This window comes from Ischnura elegans, chromosome 6 (assembly GCF_921293095.1).
Source record: "Ischnura elegans chromosome 6, ioIscEleg1.1, whole genome shotgun sequence".
Classification (NCBI taxonomy): Eukaryota; Metazoa; Arthropoda; class Insecta; order Odonata; family Coenagrionidae; genus Ischnura; species Ischnura elegans.
The window spans coordinates 118,334,522-118,357,710 of NC_060251.1; the positions used below are offsets into that span (position 1 = coordinate 118,334,522).

Sequence of the window (23,189 nt, forward strand, 5' to 3'; positions counted from 1 at the left end):
TGTTTAAGCGGAGACAGTGCTCTAATATTATTTTCCTTTATAAGCTGTTAAATAACCTAGTTGATTCCCCCGTCCTATTAAGAGAAATATTCATGAAAGTCCCTTCTTACTCCACTAGATGTGACACTCTTTTTGCCATTAGCCATCAATCACACAACTACACCTACTTTTCCCCATTGCAGCAAATAATACGTGACGGCAATTTAGGTCTCAAGATGGACCTATTTTTTGATTCTTTACCTTCTATATTGAGGTACCTGAAAGGAATACCAGATAAGATGTTACCTATTACATAATGAACTATTACAATATGTATATTTTTGTCACTGTTATGATATTTTATGAAGAATTTTATGCTTTGTAATTGGGCCTTGGCCCCTTAATTAATAAAATGTGAAATATGACACCAAGTAGCCCTTACCATTGAAATATAAGGTGAAATATATTTTGATACTGGCAGTCAATAGTGTAGTTGATAGGAAACAATGAAGATACACTTTTGTATGTTCCACAAGAGTTTTAATACCGACCCAGGTTTCGACAGTACACTATGTCATTATCAAGGTGAATATACACAAGACTTGCGAGCTTATATGTACCTTAGGGAAGGGTGGGGGTTAAGACAGGGAGGAGGTGGTGATGGTGGGAGGGGGAAGAGCTAACGAGGAAATAGGTTCCTCAAGGTCAGTGGGTTTACTTGCTGAGTCCAGGAGAACGTGTAGTTGATATTGTATTAGGGAGGACAGTGAGTCTTAATGGTAATGCCATTGAGAATGTATTCATTGCCATCATAAAATTGAATTGATGTTCAGAAATCACTGATTATGAACATAACTTCACAGTCTAAAATTAAAATTAGAGAAGAATGAATAAAGTTTGAATAACTTATGCATAAGCCTACCACAGTTACTTCAAGGGCTCATGGCCGAGTAAACTTGCCATCCAATTATTAAATAAATGTACAATTTGCAGCAAACCTTTCATACTTTACAAGTAGGCTGCATGTTGTTGTAACAATATGCATCTGTAACAAAATATTGTTGCTCTCTTTGGCTCATAGCTTGGGATGGGGGGTATATTCTTTATGTAAAGACCATTTTTGCAAACCTTGTGTTAGAATAAGTTTTAAGTGCTATCGTAACTAGACTTCATATCTAATCAACTATCAAAATATACTTCAATTTATAAAAAAATATGTTGAAAAACGTATCTAATCAGAATGAAAGCATTAAATTTTAACTCTCAGTGGTGTTTATGGATACCATACTATACATGTGATACATATTTCCTTTTATTCTCAGCCCACAACATATGAAGCTTTCATTGACCATGTTTGAAATATTTACCTGAGTACTAAATTATACAAAGACAGTAGTGGATCCAGGATAGGGACAGGTGAGGTTAAAATTCCAGCTGTAGTGGGGGTCGGAAAAAAATCACCATTCTATCTAGTGTAAATTGGATACCCAAGGGGAGTAAATTGGATAGCCCCCTCAGCTTCCCCCCCCCCCCCCCAATAGATCCGCCTCTGTACAAAGATAGATATTTATATAGCATTTAAAGAATTTTTTTGTATCAAATGTAAAGCATAAGGATTCCATGATGATGACTCCTTCACTGCACCTGTCTTTTTGGGATATGGGTTTTCAAAGGAATTATGTTGTTACCTGTAATTTTTTTACTACCTACTTCTGGGGTCATTCTTTCAAATGCTGTACCAAGTAATCTCTGAATGCACCACATTGACATCACTCACTTATAATTAATGTATGTGCTTCCATTATCATAAATGTGATAATATGAATTCCTCACAGAATTTTATCGCACCATGAAGTTTATCGCACATTTATGAAGTGATTATAGAAGCAATTTCCCTCACATCCACTCCACTTTCATAGATCTATTAAGGCAATTTGCCTTTGTGACATGATCATAGACTGATTCTCATTACATTCGTTACAGCTATCATGTTAAAATATATCTCCAGCAATGCAGATCGGGGCGAGACAGATAGGGAATAAATAAAAAGAGGACAATTACAGGGAAAATCACAGCACCTAAGTGCAAATAAAAGTCTGGTTAAGAGATATGGAGTAAGGTTTAGTATGCAACTGGTATTTTTGACCCAGAAGAAGGATAAGAATAGAGGTATACAGGAATGTATAGATAAAATTGACAGAGGAAAAGAAAGTAGAAATGGCGATAAGTGAGGCGAGGGAATTATTGCAGGAGATGAATTTGATATAAATGATGTAGATGAAGTGTACATCAAGCTTGAAATGCTGACAACAGTGATTAAGGTAAGGATTTTGAGTAACAAGCAAGGACAGGGAGATAATGGTCCTGGAATTCATGGGAGAACTATTTATGTTACAAAGAACTATGTCAACCTCAATGAGAAGATCACTTCTAACAGTATGTAATGGAATGAGATATCTATTCATGCATTGTTATAAGTGTTGAAGATATTTTACCTAATGTATTTTTGAACTATTGTACTCATTAGTGATAGTCCAATGGATGGAGAATGAAAAAATTAATAAAAGCTATGTATGGGATTGAAATCCCAAGAAACTAACATGTGTACCAGATATGTGATGTAAAATGTCTGTTATAGGAATATGTCTTCGCTTATCCTTTTGAAACTTATTAAACTTATTAGTTAGTTAAATGTCGACAAGTAGTAGTAAAGGTTAATATTTTAGGAAGAAACCACATTAAGAATTCCATTCAAGACTTTGAAAGAGTTATTAGTAAAATTAGACATTGCAATATTTCCACTGAGTTTTATTATGATAAAACTCAGTAGAAATATTACAAAGTCTAATTTTACTAATATGAAGAACTTCCACCATATCTTGCCCAACATCATACAACATACTTTGAAAATCTTATCGATGAAAAATTATCAGTGGTCACTTATGAGCATGGAAAATAATGGGTGTTGAATGCAGTCATTCCCTGTAAATTCAACCTCATTATCAAATACATAGGTACACAGACAACATGTTACTCAGACAGCACACATGCTACTGTATACATTAAATATACGTATACGTAGTGTATAACATGCGTATACAGTAGAAGATACACGTATACTGTATACGTATAAAAACCTTCTACCCACCATCTACCAAATGTATATAACGCAGCAAATGTCCTCCTACCACGCATATACAGTATACGTATACAGTATACAAGACATATATATATACAGCATACAAGACGTATATATGTATGAAAGCAGAAAATTACTGCAGAATTCCAGGTTTTCTAGGGAAATTTTACTTAATTCCAGGTCAATCTTACGAGATAAAAGCTATGTATACGAATTTTACAACACTACATTTACTTAATACTTTTAATTAATTCTATAATTATGTATTGTCCTAATTAAAATTCTTACATTTTTAAAAGAAATTATTCACTTATTTTATGAATGCAACACTTGGAATATCAACAAATTTGTCAAAATTGTAAAAGTTATCTAAACAGTGTTTGCACTCATAAAGTGCAATTTAAAATGCAATCAATGCATTTTGAAGCATGCATGTAAGTATATAAAATAGGCCTGAAAATTGGCCTTGCACTGACAAATTTCATGTGAAACGAGTTTGAAATAAAAGATTTCAAATGCAAAGCAGGAGCAAAAATTCATGGATATTTTTAGTGACAAAAAATCATGCATATTTCCAGATTCCTAATCACTAAACACCCTGAGTATATTTTTCTTCATTGAGCAAAATCCTGAATGCAGCTGTTGACATACACTGCCGTATTAAAACTGAAATTAAAGTAGCAAAACGAAAACTAAATCTCTTGTTCTGGTGCCAGTGTGAATTTAGTGCAAGCGTGGAAGTACTAGTACATTCATTTTGTCATTTAGTGTGAGTGACATCTCCAGCATTTCAGAGTGTTTACGTACATTTGAGAACATCCTGTCTAAGCAGCAGAGAGCGTTCATAAACATAATGTAACATGCTAGTGTGTTTTGCATTGTTCTGTGGGAACACTTACCAGTTTGTTTGAGACTTCTTGCTGACAATAAAGTGAATAGAGAAAAAAATCTGTGAGATTCAGGTCTTACAGGGTCTACAGAGGAAATGGAAAACACATGTGTGCTGTTAAAACAAAATAATTATATTTAACTAAATATTACACATTTTTACTAATATACCACACAATCTCAGAAATACATAAGATATTGAATTCATTAGAACCAATAAAGGGGCCAAGCCCGGATGGTAAACCACATTTTGTGCTTAATTATCGTCAAGAGGTTTTAGTGGATCCTCTCACAGTATTATTTAATCAGTCTATTCATCCAATGTAAAAAAAACATCTTATCGTATGAGTAAATTCACTAAGCATAGTAAGTTAAAAGTCAATTTAAGAAGTAGTAAGAATTTAGATGTCAAATATAACTAGACAAATATTTTCTGAATATTTTGATGAGTGTTGATAAATAACAAATACCGTTAGAAATGCCTTTATTCAATGTAAACGAAAATAAAGACCAATAGGATCAATATCAATGTTTTTGCCTGATTATCCTTCCTTAAGGTCACAAGAATCCATGAAGAACAAGCTCACTTTTCCTCGTATTTCTTCATCATTGGCAATTTGGAAAAGTCTTCCTTTCTACACCTGTAAATAATATCACATAAACTTTATTAGAATCTATTAGTGATACATCTAATTTGTCTAGTTAAAGTAAGTCATTTTGTTAAAAAGTAATCTCTATTGATGTGATTTTCCCTTAAGCTATATAAATACCAACTATCAACAAAGGATATTTCGAAAAAATTCCCCATCAGTTCTATATGTAAAAAACGATAAGTTATTCACCTTGAATAATCGAAGTACTAAATTGATTTGAGAATTTAATTCTTAATAATTTAAAACCGATTTGTCTAAACCTAAAGAGTGAAATACCCTCTGATCTCCAACAAATATGATTACATTTTAAAGGAAGCAACACTAATGGCACAACAGCCAATTAAAAAAATGTAAATAACTTTAAATGACTTAATAAATAGTAAAGTCGAGAAATGTTTGTTCACATTCCTCCCACACTACGGTGATTAAATGCGTCAAGCACATAAATAAATTAAAGTTTACGCAAATGCAAAGTTTTTCAATCAATAGAAGATGGATCCCTCAGTCTCAGAAAGTGTGAGAAGGTTGAAAATATTAAGAATTTGCGTCATTTAAGAAAGAAAAATGTGGCAATGGCAACACTTCTACTTACCCAGATTGTGATGAAGGAAGCAAAAGTAGCACTTGAGCGGTTGATAAACTTTCATTGGACAAGTTTCGCAAACAGCAAACACAACACTACAAAAGTTAAGTTATAACGGTAATTGATTGCCTAGGTGCAGGTGAAACAAGATAATGAAGAACTTAAGAGGCTGATAAACTTCGGCAGGATCAATTTCGCAAACGACGAACACAACACAGTGAACGCAACATTATTCGCGTGGTCTTTGATTGTGAAAGCGGTTATGGACGCATTTACGTTTTCATATGTTTATATCTGTGGAAATCGACAACTGATGGAATCGACTATCGACGGAATCCACTATCGATAGGTCGAAATCACGGGCGGGAGTCCAAATCTTGGCATTCAAAAAAATTAAGTTTCGCGTTATGACTCGAGGAATAAATTCCACTGAAAAATATCTTTTTTGTTTCATCGCCTCAGTAGATAAAAAAGCACGATTGAAATCACATTTCGAAGAGCATTTTTCTTTATGAAAAGAGGGACTTTTCATGGCAGGATTTTTTACATCTTAAGGCAGTTCATTGATTTTTTAAATTAATCTGGATTTCTTAATAACCCAGGCGGACGGCGTTCTTGGGTGTTCCGAACAGAAATGATAAAACACTCTCCAGTACCGTTATCAGCCTCCTTCATTTTTGCCAGGGCTGCCTGAAGCCAACCGGGGAAAATAAATTCACTGATGAATCAGTTTAAAGATATTAAATGAGACGACGTCTTTATCCAATGAAACCAGAAGGAGAATAAGAAGAGAGTAGCGGCTCGAGCCGATACCTTTACAAAGAATGAAGATACATGTACAAACGTAATTATTTGCTTTGCCAACCTCGCTGCCGTGAATGACACCTGCCCTTTGCGAACAGGTCCCACTCCATGTTTTCAGGGAAGAGTTAGCTGGTAAGGTTTTCCAACTAAATTCCAACAGTGTTTTTCACGTGACACCATCACGTGGACTACCATTCGTCTGGCTCCTACCCTTCCACATAGTTGGCGTGAGTGGCCCTTCCTGAGGTAATTTAGATTTATTCCTGTCAGTGTAGCTCTTGGGGTCATAGGAGCACGCAAGTAACGGAAAGGTTTTAGCCCATTGGAAAGGACGCTGTGTATACTGAAGGCTACATATGGAAATAGTATACGGACAGAGTAACCTTTAAAGGACACTAATTTTTTACTAATGGCTACACAGTAGCGGATACAGAAAAAAACTCTAGAGGGGGGCGTAAAAGATATCTTGACCAACCTTTACTTTTATCCTAAAAAAATAATCAAGTCACATGCAAAGTTTAAGAAAGTGTTATTTGAACTGATTATACGCACATGAAATACAAAGCCATCTTATGACATAAAAAAGTTAAAATTGTAGTCCTGCAATGTTTGGTTATGCGGGCGGCCAGGAAAGGGTTGGGGGGCGCGCCTCCCATATGCATCCGCCACTGAGATTACATATGGAAACAGTATATGAAAGGTATACGTATACCTCTCAGATACTGTTTCCATATGTAGCACATACGTATACAGTATATGAAAGGTATACAGATACCTTTCGTATACTGTATACGTATACGCTTCAGGATACTGTTTATGTATACCTAGAATCTAAAACATTTATACAGATTCTCAAGGAAACAGTATACACCTGGTATACTTACGGTATACGTATACCGTTACCAGTGTGCTGTCTGGGCAGCTTTCCCCAATAGCCAGAGTAGCCCAGCTGGCTCAATATCATAAGAAATACACCTGATTCTGATTGTTTCAAACATTCTGTTAGCAGACAATGCCTTAGAACCTTAATATAATAGTTCCTTGATTAATCTGACTTTAATGATCTAGAAGTCTTCAGGTGTAAGGGTCCAAATTCTCTCCTTGAATTAAGGCTCAAATGTGTGGAATAAAATCAAACTTTTTCAAGATAAAGTATTGATTTGTTTACTATCACTATATCAAAATATTCAAACCTGAAATAAGATATCTAAGTATTAGTGACCAAACTGGCACTCTTATGTATTAACCTGAGGTATCTAGATAGGCACCACTGATTCTATGACTCTGAAGCTACTTTTGATGGTAGATAATTTGCTACGTTTTAATAGTACATAACCTGTGTTTGGCTACCAACAGCATTTATTTTATAAAGTCACTATATTTTCCGTTGAAGGCAATACATTGGAACATCCAGAGAAGGGAAGACTTCTCTTGCTTAATGTGCCTTTCCAAGTCTTTTTCCATCAAAAGGATGAGAGATCATTACCTTAGTCGCAAAAGGTACAATAATTAGTAAACTTCAGCACTCTAAATACTCATTTGCCAAACGAGTTCATTTATAATTAATATGTCAATTGACATATGAATGGTTTACCATCTTATGAGGAAATCAGTCATTCTTACTTTTTTTACCCACACGAGCTGTATTGGCTGCATCAATTTACATTTTTCAACTTCCAAGGAAAACTCAAACAACATCTTCTATATACTACGTACGAAATGTGCTAAATCCTTTCTTTTTCACGTTATCTTTCACTTGCCACACTCATTCCCATATATTTATTATCAAGAAATACCAAGCCGTACGCCACATATTGTTATTGGAGTTACCTGCAATTTTTATTGAAGTACTTTGACAAACATATCCTTTGGAAAAGGCAATAGAAAAACATTTTAACAGCTTACCCCCTTTCACTTCATAACATATATCCTCACAATTAATTATGAATTCTATAGTGATATCGCATGCTAGTAAATCAGAATGCATTCAAACTGTCTTCGTAATCACCGTCACATTTTGAATTCGTTAATGAAGTCAGCAAAACCAGGTAATAATAGATTTCTAAACCCACACTCCTGTTTCACCTCCTTCCTTTCCTCCGATATGTAATTCTAGAATTTTTCACCAACTCACTTCGGCTGGCACAAAACATAACAAACGCCTCCTTCGGCACAAATATTGCACACCTTCAACATTTTCAGCGGTTGATCACACTATCTCCGACTGCAGTCCACAAAATAGACAATTTTTTAATGGATGGTGATTATTATCAAACTTGAGAGGCTTGTAAGGATCTAGTAGCGTATAACCCACTTTAGATCCCATCTATTGAATTATGTAGAACGATATGACGGGTTAAACTTCACACAGATTGTACGCCAAGCATTTGAATAACAATTAAACTATTTGGGATCAAAAATACAACATAATAATGGTGTATAGCTGTAATTAAATCACGAGTCGTTCTCTCATCAATTCTTTCGCCGAGTCGCTAGAGCGACTTCACTGTCGTCGTTAGCAAAATTCGCTCTTGGCGAATGTTTACATTCGATAATTGCTCGCCAGACAGAACGAGAATAACTTTTTCGTCGCCAGAGGAACTAAGCGAAGCTTATCTGGCGAAATACCTAACGAATGAAAACGAGAATATGAATTTAGTCACCGTTCGCCAATTTTTCCGATAAATCGCGGTTGCTATAGCCAGAAAGAACCAGAATAGACCCCCAGGTGTGCGCTGCCACTGGCAATCACAGGTAGGATACTGTGGGTAATGTTTGTTTGTTAAGCGGAGGAAACAATCACAGACGGCATTCAAGGGGTGACTATGCATTTTAAAGATTATTCGTATCTGGCTGAATCAAAAGCAATGCCTTTTGGCGCTCATAGCCTGAAAATTGAGTACTTCTCCCTCACCCTGCTTCAGTTCGAGACCCTAAAAACGACCCTTCACCCCCCCCCCCCCCTCCACAGCCTTCAATATCCTCACTTCTCGTCACACAAACCCCATCCTCCACCTTGCTCCCCCCCTTCAATCTGCAAGATATATATGTAAGATCTTTAAGACTTTTTTCATACTTGAAAATGTCGTTGTAACGTCGAGACGCGTAGTGTAAAATAAATCTATAAGTGGAAATATTGCAATGTGTCATTTCAACAATAGTACGAACTTACACCACATCGTGCCTAACATCATGCAAGATATACATTTCGAAAATTCACCATGCATTCATTGAAAAATTACAGCAAACTTTGACTCTTATTGTTTATCTTTTGTATTAACAACAAGAATTACAGACCTTTTGGTCTGTGTATTGCAATTCAGAAGTGAATGCAGCTAGTAATGGATTTATAGTTTACATTTTATGAAAAAAAAAGACGTTCCGAAAATCTCGCGTCAGTCATGAATGGTCATCGGTTGCTCCGACAGAAAGAAATCGCTCCGAAAACTTCCAACCCACCAATCAAATCGATCCACTCCATTTTAGAATACTTCTGTTTCGGTGCACGCAGAGGTGTAGCAATAGTTCGAAAAACTCACGCATACTCATGTTTGTATTACTCACCTGTACTCCTCTATGTAGATATTTGTTGAAGAAGTCGTTGGATATACACGTGGACGGGTAATTAGGTCGATGCATGCATCTTGGAGAGGCTTAGGCATCGGAGAAGAGCTACTGCGGTTCCCCACAGGCGATGCAATGCAAGGGGGCTGACCAGTAGGTTCGTTCACGTCGAAACTTCTAATGGAGCTCACAGCCACATCAGTGTAAGCGTGATGACTTACTTGTTTACCGCCAAAAATATTGTCCGCTTTTGTGATGCCACACAATAGGGTAGTTTCCTTCATCAAAGAAAACGAAAGGCATTGATTGCGATTTGTTACCCACCATTAGTGAATTCATAATATACAAATTATTTCGTTTCAGAAATACCGGTTTAGACGAATGGCAATGGTCCATTTTTATCCTCACTTGAAAACGGCCAGATTGGCGCCCATGCGATGCCACTCCATGTGACGTCACAGGTACCTAGTTTCTATACGAGTAGATAGGAGTTTTACATTGTCTGAGATTACCAATGCATGCATGAGGCACAGAGCTCAGGGAAAATTCTCTTAATAATCACCTATTAAAACTGCCTATGGTGGGAAAGTTTTCTTCCTTTGATAAGATATTAATAATCATTATTTAAGCCAAGCGCTACCAGCTAGCAGGGTACTCTGCTATCAGCTAGCATCTGCGTCGTATCAGCGCTAAGCATCACCTCAAGGTAACCTCACAGGGCGGCAGCGGGAACGAGAAATACGTCACACGGAGAGATTTCCCGGCATTCATACTTAGCCGTCGCGTTTTCGCGCGCTTGAAAATTTTCACTTTTCATTTAATCGCGATAAATAGATATCGTCATTTAAAAATCTAAATGCGTGAAATACGTACTCCAGGAGTAATTATCTTTCGATTTAGGCAGTAAAAAAATAATAGGAAACCACCCTATTACAAGACGATTAAAAGTTGAAAATAATTTTTATTATTTCTTATTGTACATTTCAAGCTAGTTGCTGGAGTCAATTTTGAGGAATTCCTGAAATCTGCACATGTATGTAAAAGGCATATTGTGGTGTCCCGACTTCTCGGTGCACACAGCAGAAACAAAGAGATTGACCGAGTGGCTAAGTCGACACTCAGATAAGGGTTCTTTGGTACTTAATTACGGATTGAAATCTAAGACATGCTAGTGGGATAGAGTCTTTTATTTGACAAAACCATACAGTTTCCAGTTCCCCGAAGATGCGTGGCCTTCGACTGCGAGATAGTCCTCTACCCGGCAAGTCCATGGATTCATATTATGATTCCACGGAGGGGGGGGGGGAACCAATGTCTGTCACCGAGGGAGTGAAGGGGATTCCCCCCCCCCCCTCAAAACGGACACTTTTTGGGAGCAATAATCAGTATGGTTGCACATCTCCACTCCAGCGCTCTGCAGCCTTGAGTGCTGAGGAAAGTTTATGAATTGGTGTCCTTCCTGTCAGCCGAAACATGATTCTCTCCACCCTTTCAACGCGTCACACAGTTGGGGCATCTAAAAACAGTGAAGCTAGGCAGCTGCCGCCACTAACGCTACCCTCCCCTCCACCCCCCCGCACTCCACTTACAAGTGAAATACACTACAATGTGTTCTTTGTATACATATTTGAAATGATTTTGATGGCACATTGAAATGTACCCATCTTATGTGTCTGCTTGGCATTAGCGACATATTTTACGTAAGTAGTTCTCCATTTCCTTTAAAAAAACTTCATCTTCACTTGAATACTTAGATTCTCTTAAAGCATTCCTTATTTCATGCCTCAGGCAGTCGCAAACATTGAAGGTGAACCTTCTGCCAGCAAACCGCATATATGGCTTTTCATATCTTCTTTCCATTAAAAATCTGGTGGTGTGATTCTGAAACGATCAGAAAAAATAGTAATCAGAAAATGAGATGAGTGTAACGGTTCCAAATAAAATTTGGACAAAAACTTACTTGACATTCAGGACGATACATAGAGAAATTAGAAACTTAAGTATCGGTATGGAGCACTTGGCAATAGAATGCAGTGCCGATACTTCAGTAGCCACTGTCACAGAAAAAATAGCGTGGATAAAGCAACCTGTTGAAATTAGCTTGAAGGGGTCTGGTAGCCATTGAATCAAAGGGAAATTAAGTGTGAAAGTTGAGTGCGCGATGTGTCGTCGTCATTTATTTTCATGCACTTCGCGTCCGCATTTTGTTAGTTCTAACCTTAAATCGTGCAAGAGAACACCTCGGAATCAAAAAGAATGTGGATATTATGATATTTAATCAAGAAGTAAACTCCGATAGAGACATCGATGTGACCAAGAAACAATTGGACACCGCATGTACGGATGGGTGCGGCTGGACTGCAGAAGAATGATACAGGGCATCCGGTCCATGCTATCTCTTTCAACGAACTGTGAGGCTACTCCCCAGCTAGCACATTATAAGTCATTGAGATAAGGTGAAAGGAAGAAATAAGGAAGTCGCTTCTCAAGTAAGCTTGTTATGGGTTTCTTACGGCCAGGGCGACAAACATCCAGAGTAATGGCAAAATGGATGCCAAACTTTCAGCACTTCCGTAGATGCTGTTATTATCCCATCGTTACAGAGTGTTAATTAAGGCCTTTATGCATTAAAACAATGTTTTTATTATTGGCGCTTCTATATTATGAGGAGAAATAACATCATACCGCCATAATTTGAAAATCATTCACATATATGAACTGATAGCTTAACGAAGGTCGTAAGAAAAACACAATTTCACAAGAATACCAACGTAGAGTAATATAAAAATGCCGGAAGGAACATCTAATATACGTATTGCAGTCATCGGGTTATCAAACCATAATTTAAAATTCATAAATGTTAAAATGTATGGACCTTGAATAAATTCAGTTTTTCATGCACATGCCAAACAAGTTTTTTTACATAATTGGATATTTAATTAGTAACTGCGCCTCCCATTTGCAACAACTGCTGTGGTACAGTGGTTAGCGTGTAGTACTTCGGTTCCGAGGGTCGCATGTTCGGTCTACCATGATGTTATTTTTTTTCTTTCCGCCGCATGGATAGAGTACTTGTACTATGCTTTATATCTTCACTAGCCGGTTGCTTGCAGTTATTAATTTTTTTCTATTTACGGGAAAATCTGTTATCAGTTGTTCAGCCCTCATAAAAACTCGCTAAATTTCCCCAATAGCCTTTAAATTCATGTCAAGATGAGCCGCGTAGCATGTGTAGTACGCTGTTCAGCCGCCTTTGGCGCTCCAACAGAAGTGACTTACATTGCCTGAGGATATTTGACGGCATTCTTTACCTAAACGTCCCTAACGTCTTACCCTTGCCTTATATAAGTCCCTTAGCTTACGATTAGCTGCTTATCAATTTTTTCCGTAAGAAAACCATAAGAAACGGTTAACTCACTTACTTTGTGCTATCAGGATCTCTTCAGAAGCGCTCGTCGTCAGGGCAACACGCCATCGCGGAACAAGCGGTAAGTAATGTGGTACCGTGGCGGAATCTTTTCCGAATCGCAGCGGCTGCATTCAGTATGCGTGTGAGCCGATGGGCCGAGCGATACTTCCGCTGAGCAAACTCATCTCGCGTTCGTCTCCAGAATGGATGGAAAGGAAAGGGCTTTCTACCTCAAAGCAGCCACCGGCTATTGACCGAGTGATCATAACGTCACCGTGGAGCAGCATTGTGCCGGTTACGAACCCGTGACCAAGCAGGTCGCCTACCGTACCTTCCTCACCCATCTTCCTGATTCAATGTTGCAGATATCCATGGATTCCTCCCCCAACCCCACCTCTTGTTCCTTCCACCGTGCCAGCCAATAGTAAGAGGCATTCTTACACCAGTACTATAGTGTGTCTGTGAAATGACTGCATCAAGGATGTTTCAATTATCCACTCCTAGCCTTCTTGCTATGAATCACACCCACAATGTCTTCAACCGCCATCATACGTCTTAACCCCTATGAAAAAATTGTATAAAACCGTATAAAATTTCTATACAGTTTATACAGGTTGTATACAATTTGTATACATTGTATACAAATTGTATAAACTGTATTAATTCACATGCTGTATACAATGTATACAATTTGTACACAAAGTATACAATTTGTATAACAGCAATTCAAAGTAGGCCTCAAAAACTGAAGTCCAAAAATCAACTTAGTAGGGGACCAAAATAATGTTCCACCTTCGAGAGTTCAATTGCTTCTAAAGATCATGAATCGCGTTTTAAACAAGATTCTTGGAGATCCATCAATGTTAGCCATTCAATGCCACTTGGAAATTTTTCAACCGAGGCGTCAAAAATTCAAGTCCAAAAATGAACTTAATAGGGGACAAAAATAATGTTCCACATTCGAGAGTTCAATTGCTTATAAAGATCATGAATCGCGTTTTAAACAAGATGAGTCTTGGAGATGCATCAATGTTAGCCATTCAATGCCACTTGGAAAATTTTCAACCGAGGCGTCAAAAATTTAAGTCCAAAAATGAACTTAGTAGGGGACAAAAATAATGTTCCACATTCCAGAGTTCAATTGCTTCTAAAGATCATGAATCGCGTTTTAAACAAGAGTCTTGGAGATCCATCAACACTAGTCATTCAATGCCACTTGGAAGATTCAATGTCACCAGCGGGCGTCCATATCTCCATAGTGTCCCCGTGTCCCGTTTGTATGAAGCGGTACGAAGGTTTTAACAGTACACTGACAAATTCATATGCAGCGATAAAATTGTATCACATACGCCCAAATTTCCTAAAAACTCGTGATTTAATATATGACACAGTAGTCATTTCGTTTCTGGATAAAAAAATTCATATCCGGTGTGGGACTATTTTCTTTTGCGGATGGGGCCATAGCCACCGAGAAAGAGAGCCCGCGGAAGGATCGCCCAGGATCGCCGTTGGAGATTACGTGGTTTACGTTGTTTCACCATATTCCTTAGATTTTTGTGGTTAAGTTGGTGAAAATTAGAGTTTTTGTGAATAGTGAAGTTTCCGTTATTCTTTAATTTCATTCGGTGGGCTTCAGAAACTTGTTTGTGAGGCATTTTTGTTAAATATGCCTTTCTCGTGTGTGGTGCCGGTATGCGAAGGAAACCCCTGCAGGACTAGACCCAAAGTTCAAGTTTTTACCTTTCCTATAGATCTTCATGGATTGAAGAAGAAGTGTATTTTGGCGATAAGAAGAGACAATTTCACCCCTACGGAAAACATTAAGGTATGTACCCTTTCTCCCTGAAATTCTTTGGACGTAATTTCTAGTTAAAAGTGGCTTCATGATGTTGATGTACAGGACAAAGTGGTGTTTTAAAATATTGTAGCAGCAATTCATTTGGAAATTCTTGCATTTTAGTTGTGTTCGTTGTATTCTGTCGTTCGGATCTGTCGTGCAACAATTGCTCTATGAAAAATGTTCTTAATTATAATATATATATTACTAGTATATTTTATAACTTTCATTTATAAATATATAATGTATTAATATTTTTACTTAAAATCTTTTCTTTTTTAAGAAGAAGAAAAATCCAAAGAAAAGTTTCTAAAATGTTTACGGCCTAAAATGGACAGGTTTCCTAATTTTGAAACCTTAAGAATGTTAAACACGAGACTAATAAGACTGTAGTTTCCTGTCTTATGTAATCTGCTTGTTACCTACAAGAGACAATTTCTTGCTACAATGAAATTTTTATATACTTCATTACTACAGTAGCAGTGCAGGAGAGCATGTCAGTCCCTGAAAAAGATGTGGAGGTGGCTATTAGAAACTCACTAAGGCACGCCAAGTGACAGCAACAACACGGTTGCAGGGGGAGAAGAAAATTAAGTACATAATACTTATGTAGTTTCTTGTGTTGTATTATTTCACCAAAGAAGCCCAATAAATATTGTGTATGGAATTGAAGCCTAATTTATTTAAATTCTTGTCTGGACCTATTATTTAGATACTAGTATCGAACGAAATTCAGTCCTAACCTAAACGTGTCTTAAAGGTGTCCGTGTGCTGTGTGGGAAGTACCTTGTAGAGGTTTATTTTTTTATGAGTAAGTGATGTTTTACTTTGAATTAATTACATGCTATTCTTAATTTCCACTGTTTAACTTGAGAATCCCCTATTTATCATTTAAATATCTGGTATTGAATGGTTGGTTAGTTTTCAGTTTAACAATGTTTAAAGGATTATAATGTTATATTTTGGACAGCATTCACTCCATTTTTATTTATGCCTTTGTATGCATGTGGGTTCCTAGATGAAGTGTGGTAAGGGAAATGGTCTGTTGGAATAATTTTTATGAGTGTTTCTTTATGACCTGAGATGAAATGAGGAAGAAAATGGGTAGTATTACTCCACCTATTTTGGATGAGGTATTCCTAGGTCTTCTTTCATACAGTTTGTATACAATTCTTATTCAGCCCGTATACAGCCCATGTACAATTCTTATGCTGCCCATGTTTAATTCTTATACAGCCCATGTACAATTCTAATACAGCGTGTATGTAATTTGTGTAAAAATGCATATTTTTATACAAATTGTATATGTACACTCATTTTTGTATATAACTTGTATACAGACTGTATAACATCTGTATAGAGATTTTATACAATCTGTATTGAGACTGTATACAACTTGTATAACATTCTATACAGAATGTATACAAAAATTTTATACAATTTTATACAGGTTTTATACAATTTTTTCATAGGGTAGGTCTTCTTTCATACAATCCGTATGCAATTCTTATTCAGCCCGTATACAATTGTATACAGCCCATATACAATTCTTATACAGCCTGTATATAATTTGTATAAAAATGTATATTTTTATACAAATTGTATACACTCATTTTTGTATATAACGTATACAGACTGTATAAAATCTGTATAGAGATTTTATACAATCTGTATAGAGACTGTATACAACTTTTATATAATTCTATACAGAATGTATACAAAATTTTTATACAATTTTATACAGGTTTTATACAATTTTTTCATAGGGGTTATGGCACCTAAGACGACCTAAATGAAATCATTCAGTCATTCTCACGTAAGTTAGGAATTACAGAACGCAAAAGAGACAGCCAACTGTTTACGAGTCGGCTACGTCACTATAGATCCGGTTCATTAACTCGTTCATGGTGAACCTTTCACTGAAGGAGGAAACACTCATAAGAGTTAAAACTACAACGCACCACACGCGGACCATGCACAAGGCCCAGGAGTAGCGGAGAGGCCTTGAACAGAAGCTGTGAGTTCGTGACGTCACCAACTTATCCGAGAAATGACCGTCAATTCTAGACAGCGAATATCTGGAGAAGTGGGCGACGGATAAAAAAACGGCAAAATACGAGTTTCCATTTTTTCCCAAAATTCAAAACATAGTAATATCAGCAAAAGATATTGGCGAAGGGGCCCGTGATGCACTATGGATTGATTCTCTATTCAAAAATTCTTCTTGATTATAATAATCAGAATCGTAGAATAAATAACTGAGTCAGGAAGATTGCAATAATGGAAAGAACATCGAACTGAAAGACCTGATTATTATCGGATGACCTGATTGCCCCCAAAATGACGCCTCAAACTATTGATAAATGCATGCTTCACATCGTTTAAAAGCTTTGATTTATAATGTGACGTTTGATATTTGCGTGGAAAAACTTATTTTGTCCGAATGTGGCCCTGATAAAAATGAACTCCTCCATTAAGGAGAGGTTTACCCTCCATTGAGGGTACAGGAAGGATAGGTGTACCCTTCCTGTACCCTTCAGCAAGGGTACACGAAGGGTATTTTAGAACATTGGTGGGTACGCCCTCTCCTTCCTGGAGGGTACGGGAAGGGTTTGGCCAGCCTCGATGAAGGGTACAGGAAGGATAAGTGTACCCTTCCTGTACCCTTCAGCAAAGGTACACGAAGGGTATTTTAGAACATTGGTGGGTACGCCCTCTCCTTCCTGAAGGGTACGGGAAGGGTTTGGCCAGCCTCAATGAAGGGTACAGGAAGGGTAGGATAAAATAAAAACTAAAAATCCATAAATTAACATAAAAATTTAAAAAATTGCTAATAAACTAAATTAAACGAATGGGGATGAGTTGCAACAGTGATTTCTAAAGTTATAGGGCATAAAAAAATTAGCCTTAACGTGGTCTTGAACCCAGGACCTACATATTACTGGATCACGAACTAGAGGTTTAACAACTTCGGCTATCGATGTAGGTACTTGTCAGGAGTAGTTTCTCAACGGATCTTATACTACAAAATCTTAAGATGAGAATCGCACCCAGGCCTATGTGGAAGAAAGCTGTGACTTTTTTCTACCACACCTATTTCGTTTCAGAAAATAAGATCGGCATCCTAATACTGAACATCACTCTAGCGATGTATCATTGTCAGCCACACAAATAGGTTACATCCTAAAACGTGAATGGAAGAACTTCTAAATGAGCTTTTTTCACACAATTACAGAAACTATTGTGTACAGTGGCGTAGTCAGGAATTTCGTTTGGGGGGGTTCAAAACCAGGTGGGAAAAGTTTTGAAAAACAGGATACTAAATAATGGGATTCAACTTATTCAAACACTTTTCATAATCGAAAAACCTTCAATAGTCAAAGAAATATTTTTTAAATTCATTATTTTTCAATATTTTGATTTCTATTATGAAGGAAAATGATTGTGTTTTTATACTTCGGGGGGGCGGAGGGTCCGAACCCTCCGGACCCCACCCCTGGATACGCCACTGAATATGTATATTATTGTTTTCCTTAAGGAAATTTTAAAGATTAGTTGTGTAGCCCGTCTATCTTTGCTTTCAAAGACTGCTTACGTTCTTGTACAGAACTCAATACTCTTTAGCAGGTGAAAGTAGCTAAGGAGACTCTTTCAGGATATGTTTTCTTCAGTTATAAATGCTAAGTCCCAAGGAAGGGTAAACGAAGGATTTTTCTCTCCTTCCCTTACCCTTAATGGTGGGTAGAGGAAGGGTTGACGGATGGTAAGGGAAGGAGTTCCAAGGAAGGGTACACGAAGGATTTTCGTTACCCGTATTTTCGAACGACGGCTCAGCCGAGCATGATTCAGGAAGAACCAGATTTTGCAAGGTTGGTGCTCTGGACTACATAGAATGAAATTAGCTTAAAGTCACCTTTATATTCTCCGACTTAGGTCCCAAGGAAATGGCTTCCTTCCAAAATGTTGCAGCTGAGATAAGGTCATTCCTGTGAAAAAGTGCATACTCTCCTTTGAGAATCAGCAGTTCGCTTCGTAGGGGCATCCCTTCTTTATCTAAGTTACCAATGAACTCGTCAATGTGTGGCAATGGGTCGTAATTCTCCTCTGTCTTCATTTGAGCCTTAAGAGAATACACATAGAGAGTGGAAAATTAGATAAGCAGTTACCTACTTTGGTACATAAACAACATATAGCATATCTAGGAGACCAACGAGCACTTAGGCGACGGGCAAACATTGACTTGTATTATCAATGTATAGCTTTTTTTCAAGCGCATGTTCATAAATTTTGTGATTATTTTTAATTTATTATTTTATTATAGGCATCTGTTGAATTTCATTTCTTTCCATTTTGTAATTTTTTCATGGATAACTATCTTTATTAAGTCAATGTTTAACGTACAGCATTTACATAACACTGTAAACAATAGCTTACTAACGTCAACAAACTTCAGTGAACCTAATGATACCTATAATGGTAAAACGCTGCAGTGTTCTGAAATTAAAACACAAATTGCATAATACTAAATACATAATTAAATTGAATAATTGAAATCGATTGATCAAATTCGTACCATGCTAAGATCAGTGATTAAAACACCGAGTCAAACTTGCGATTATGGTGCTACAGCTGAATGGTTAAAAAGAAGAAATAGCAATATTCAAGTATATTAATATATATTGCGTAAAAAAATTCTCTTAAAAAATGGCAGAAAGCTTCAAAATTATGATTTCTGCTTTGCGTATACTTGCAAAATGGTAATGAACATAGCTGTCTCACCTCCAGGATAAATAGTGCCGAGATTTGATTTCCATTTTCATAAGATTTCTTATAATATTTTAGGGCTTCTTTTGGATTTTTGTTATATCTATCTTCCAACGTTCCAAGAGCTTGGAAGGCGGTAATAGAATGTGGGTCTGCTTGGATCGCCTTCTCAAGGCAAGTTTTGGCGAAAGGGATATCTCTATACGGAGGAGGCAATTTCATCAAACCATTCCCGCATCTGAAATAAATAAGCTTCCATTAAATGGTGGAATCAGATTGTAGGGCTGGTATCAGCCGAAATTCAATGCGAAGAAAAACAAGACATAAGTATGCAGCAGAATAGAGTAGGTCAAGACTAACCATTGAATAGGGAAAGAAAAACTGTTGGAGAGGGATGAATATAGTTTTGAATCTGGGGATCAAAATGACCGGCGACGGAAGAAACAGGAAAGGAGACTGACATGACAATGAGTAAAGTGGGGTCCTCCATGTCTGTGAGTCATTGACGTTGACAGTTTCAGAGGAATTAGCCAAATGTGGATATTCAGAGTTAACTTCCAGATAGCAGCCGGGAATCAGGACGAGGAAAGTTAAAATATTAATAATAAGAGAGTTGAAGTGAAGATTAGTAAGTATGAAGAAAGAGAATCAAAAAGTGGAAAAGGAGAAAGAGTTAGATGTATTTAGGATTAGAATAACAATGGATGGAAGAAGCAAGAAAGAAAATAGCAGAAGAGTGGCCAAGGCAGGCAGGACAATCAACGGCAAGATGGATCGAAGTTTAAGCATTGAACCTTCCATCTGGAATATGTTTCTCTGTCGCAGGGAGTAATGGACGATGACAGTAAAAGAGCAATCAAGGGTTAAGGCATTTTAAGTGTGGATCTACAGAATAATGATGAGGATCAAATGGTTCGACCGAGTGAGCAATGGCGAAGTCAATTAGAAGAATAGGAGATAAGGGAGGCCGCCGGTTGAAAACCCTGATAAGAAGAGGATACAACATAATAGGGTAAATTTTGAGAAAGAATGGCCTGATGAAGACAATCGTCAAGGTACAAGTGGATGGCAAGAAGAGAAAAGGAAGACCTCGAATTAAATATGGTGAGGAAAGATGTGAAGGAGTAGAAATACGTAAATTTGATAATCTTAGCTGCTGGAAGAATTCAATGGAGAACTGTGTTAAACCAATGTAAGGGCTCTTTAAAACTATTGTTGAACTAGAAAAACGAACATTTTTGCTACCATTGGATATTTTAAGGTAAAAATTTCTGTGTGCAGTTTGAACAGAAAAATAATACTTTTTAAAAATATAATGGCAAATATAATTAAAATATAATTATATAGGTAAAAAATAAATGGTCAATATATGCCAACAAAGAAATGTATCGTATATAAAAATCGTCTATGCCATATATTTTTGCGATGTATTTGTAACGATTGATAGTAATATTTGGATTTGAGTTTCTTGTTTACTATAAAAACACAACAATTCACCATTAATGCTAATAAAATGTGCAAAAAAATAATTTTCCATTGTTAATCATGGTGATCAAAAGCTCACCCTGGACAGATGAAGAACGCTCCAGCCGCATTGGACGACTCCGCATTAGCTAGAACTCAAGATGCCTCCAGTACAGGAGGAGATCAACACCACGTCGTCAAGTAAACCCAAAGAACAATCGAGTGCCAAGAAATATGCTCAAGAAATGGATCTGTTTTTCATGTAATGAGAAATGTCGTAAGGAAAACTGACCAGAATCATGTTGGAATGTGTCCAAATTTACCTTCTTAAGACCTCAATGTCGTCAGAGTCCATTTCGTATGCTTTCTTATAGAGGTGCTCGGCTGTGCTAAGCATCTTTGCATATACTTCCTTAGTTAGTCTCCATGAACTGCTCACTTTCATATATTGCACATCATCCCTGTATGCATCTGCCAGTGCTGCCAGACTACTTGGGAACGGATTCACTTTGGTGGCCCTCTCCAGCATCTCCAGCTCCTCTTTCGATGGCATCTACAAAGACATGCATCATTCATTAGGAACGTCTCAAATCGCTCAAGTGTGGACCTGGCTAAAGTAGTGAAACCAATTCTCCAGTGGACAGGGAAGCCCTTCTTAAATTACCCTTCATAAGATATGTGGTGCATAAAAATCATTATTATTAACAGCCCAAATTTTTCGAGGGTTTTTTTTTCTTCCTTAGAGTTATCTCTCCATGTACACACTTCCGGCTGCCTCAGCAAAGATTTCCACTAGCTATTCAGCGGCTATTTTTCAAGATTTATTTTGTTAATGCTACTTGAAGCATTAAACGGAAGATATACACTGTTTTTAAAAAATAACATCATCCACGTATCAATCGAGGCAATGCGAACAGTCCGGCGAGCAAGGCATCGTGAGAAATGTTTCCCTTACCATTTCCTAGAGAGGTTTGACCATTTAAGAATCGGAAACCCTGACGCAGCCAACGAAAGTAAGTCTCCCAGCAGCTGAAATAACTGTCACAGCCGGCGGCTCCCCCCTTCTCATTAAGGCAGTTTAAGAGTGGAGAGGTTTCAGTGAAGAAGCCTATTTCAGAGTTTTTAAAGTGAAGAAATGAGGATGATGGTCTGCAAAGCGAGGAAATGGTGGGAGACGATCCAAATTGGTGGAAAAGCGAGGGAACGCCACAAACAAACTTAGATATTAATCAATATTAAATTACTCTACCGAATGAGGATAGTTTCCTTGGAGTGCTTAAGATGCATTCTGAAAGTCTCCCCTCACACATGGCCTTCCTCTTCAACTAGGAATTAGGCCTACTCCCTTTTAATCTAATTGTATAAAAATCCTATTTTTTTCTTTCCTCTCCCTCGTTTACCTAACATTTTACCCTCTAACACCGTTTTCAACACCCCCTCCCCGCTAAGTACTCCTCCCATCCATACCTTCAATCTCCTCCGTATCTCATCTAAAAGCTGCCTCTCCTCACCCACCATGTCAAGCACTTCGCCGTTCCTTCTTCTCTTCGTCCATTTCACCCTCTCCATTCTTCTCCAAACCCACATCTCAAATGCCTCCAATCTTCTCTCTTCCTCCTCCCTAAGTGTCCACGTTTCCACAACGTAAAGAGCTACACTCCAGATCAGACTCTTCACTAACCTTTTCTTTAAATTCTTGCAGAGAAACCTCTCAGAAGCTCCTTCCTGTTCACGAACACGCCTTCGCTAAGGCAATTCGCTTCCTGATGTCCTAATTAATATATCCGTTTTCCTCCAACGTACCGCCTAAATAGTTTAATCGCTCAACCGGATCAACCTTCTTCCCATCTACTTCTATCTTGAGTCTCACATTCCTCGCTCCCGATGCTTTACAAAACCCATTATCTTGATCTTCTTGTGATTAATCCTCATCCCATACTCCTCGCACCGCTCGTCTAACGTATCCACTAGAGCCTGATGTCCTCTTGCCTGAGTAATGAGCGCCTCATCATCTGCGAACCTTGCCGATTTAAACATCATTCCTCCCACTTTCACTCCAGCTTCCAACTCATCCCAAGCTCCCCTTACCATCTCCTCAGCGTATA

The 23,189-nt window shown here is 37.5% G+C and overlaps 1 protein-coding gene across 1 annotated transcript in view; it reads right to left on the reverse strand.

Annotated features, from left to right (window-relative positions):
* Nucleotides 1-10,779: 10,779 nt before the first annotated feature.
* The window catches only part of LOC124161590, a 32,364-nt gene continuing 19,954 nt past the window's right edge, over nt 10,780-23,189 (reverse strand). Inside the window, exons 4-7 of the mRNA XM_046537971.1 lie at nt 21,408-21,637; nt 19,636-19,858; nt 18,770-18,976; nt 10,780-11,491 (exon numbers count right to left, since the gene is read on the reverse strand). Coding sequence (XP_046393927.1) covers nt 11,294-11,491; nt 18,770-18,976; nt 19,636-19,858; nt 21,408-21,637 — 858 coding nt within the window. The 3' untranslated portion in view covers nt 10,780-11,293. The remainder of the gene's footprint in view (nt 11,492-18,769; nt 18,977-19,635; nt 19,859-21,407; nt 21,638-23,189) is intronic.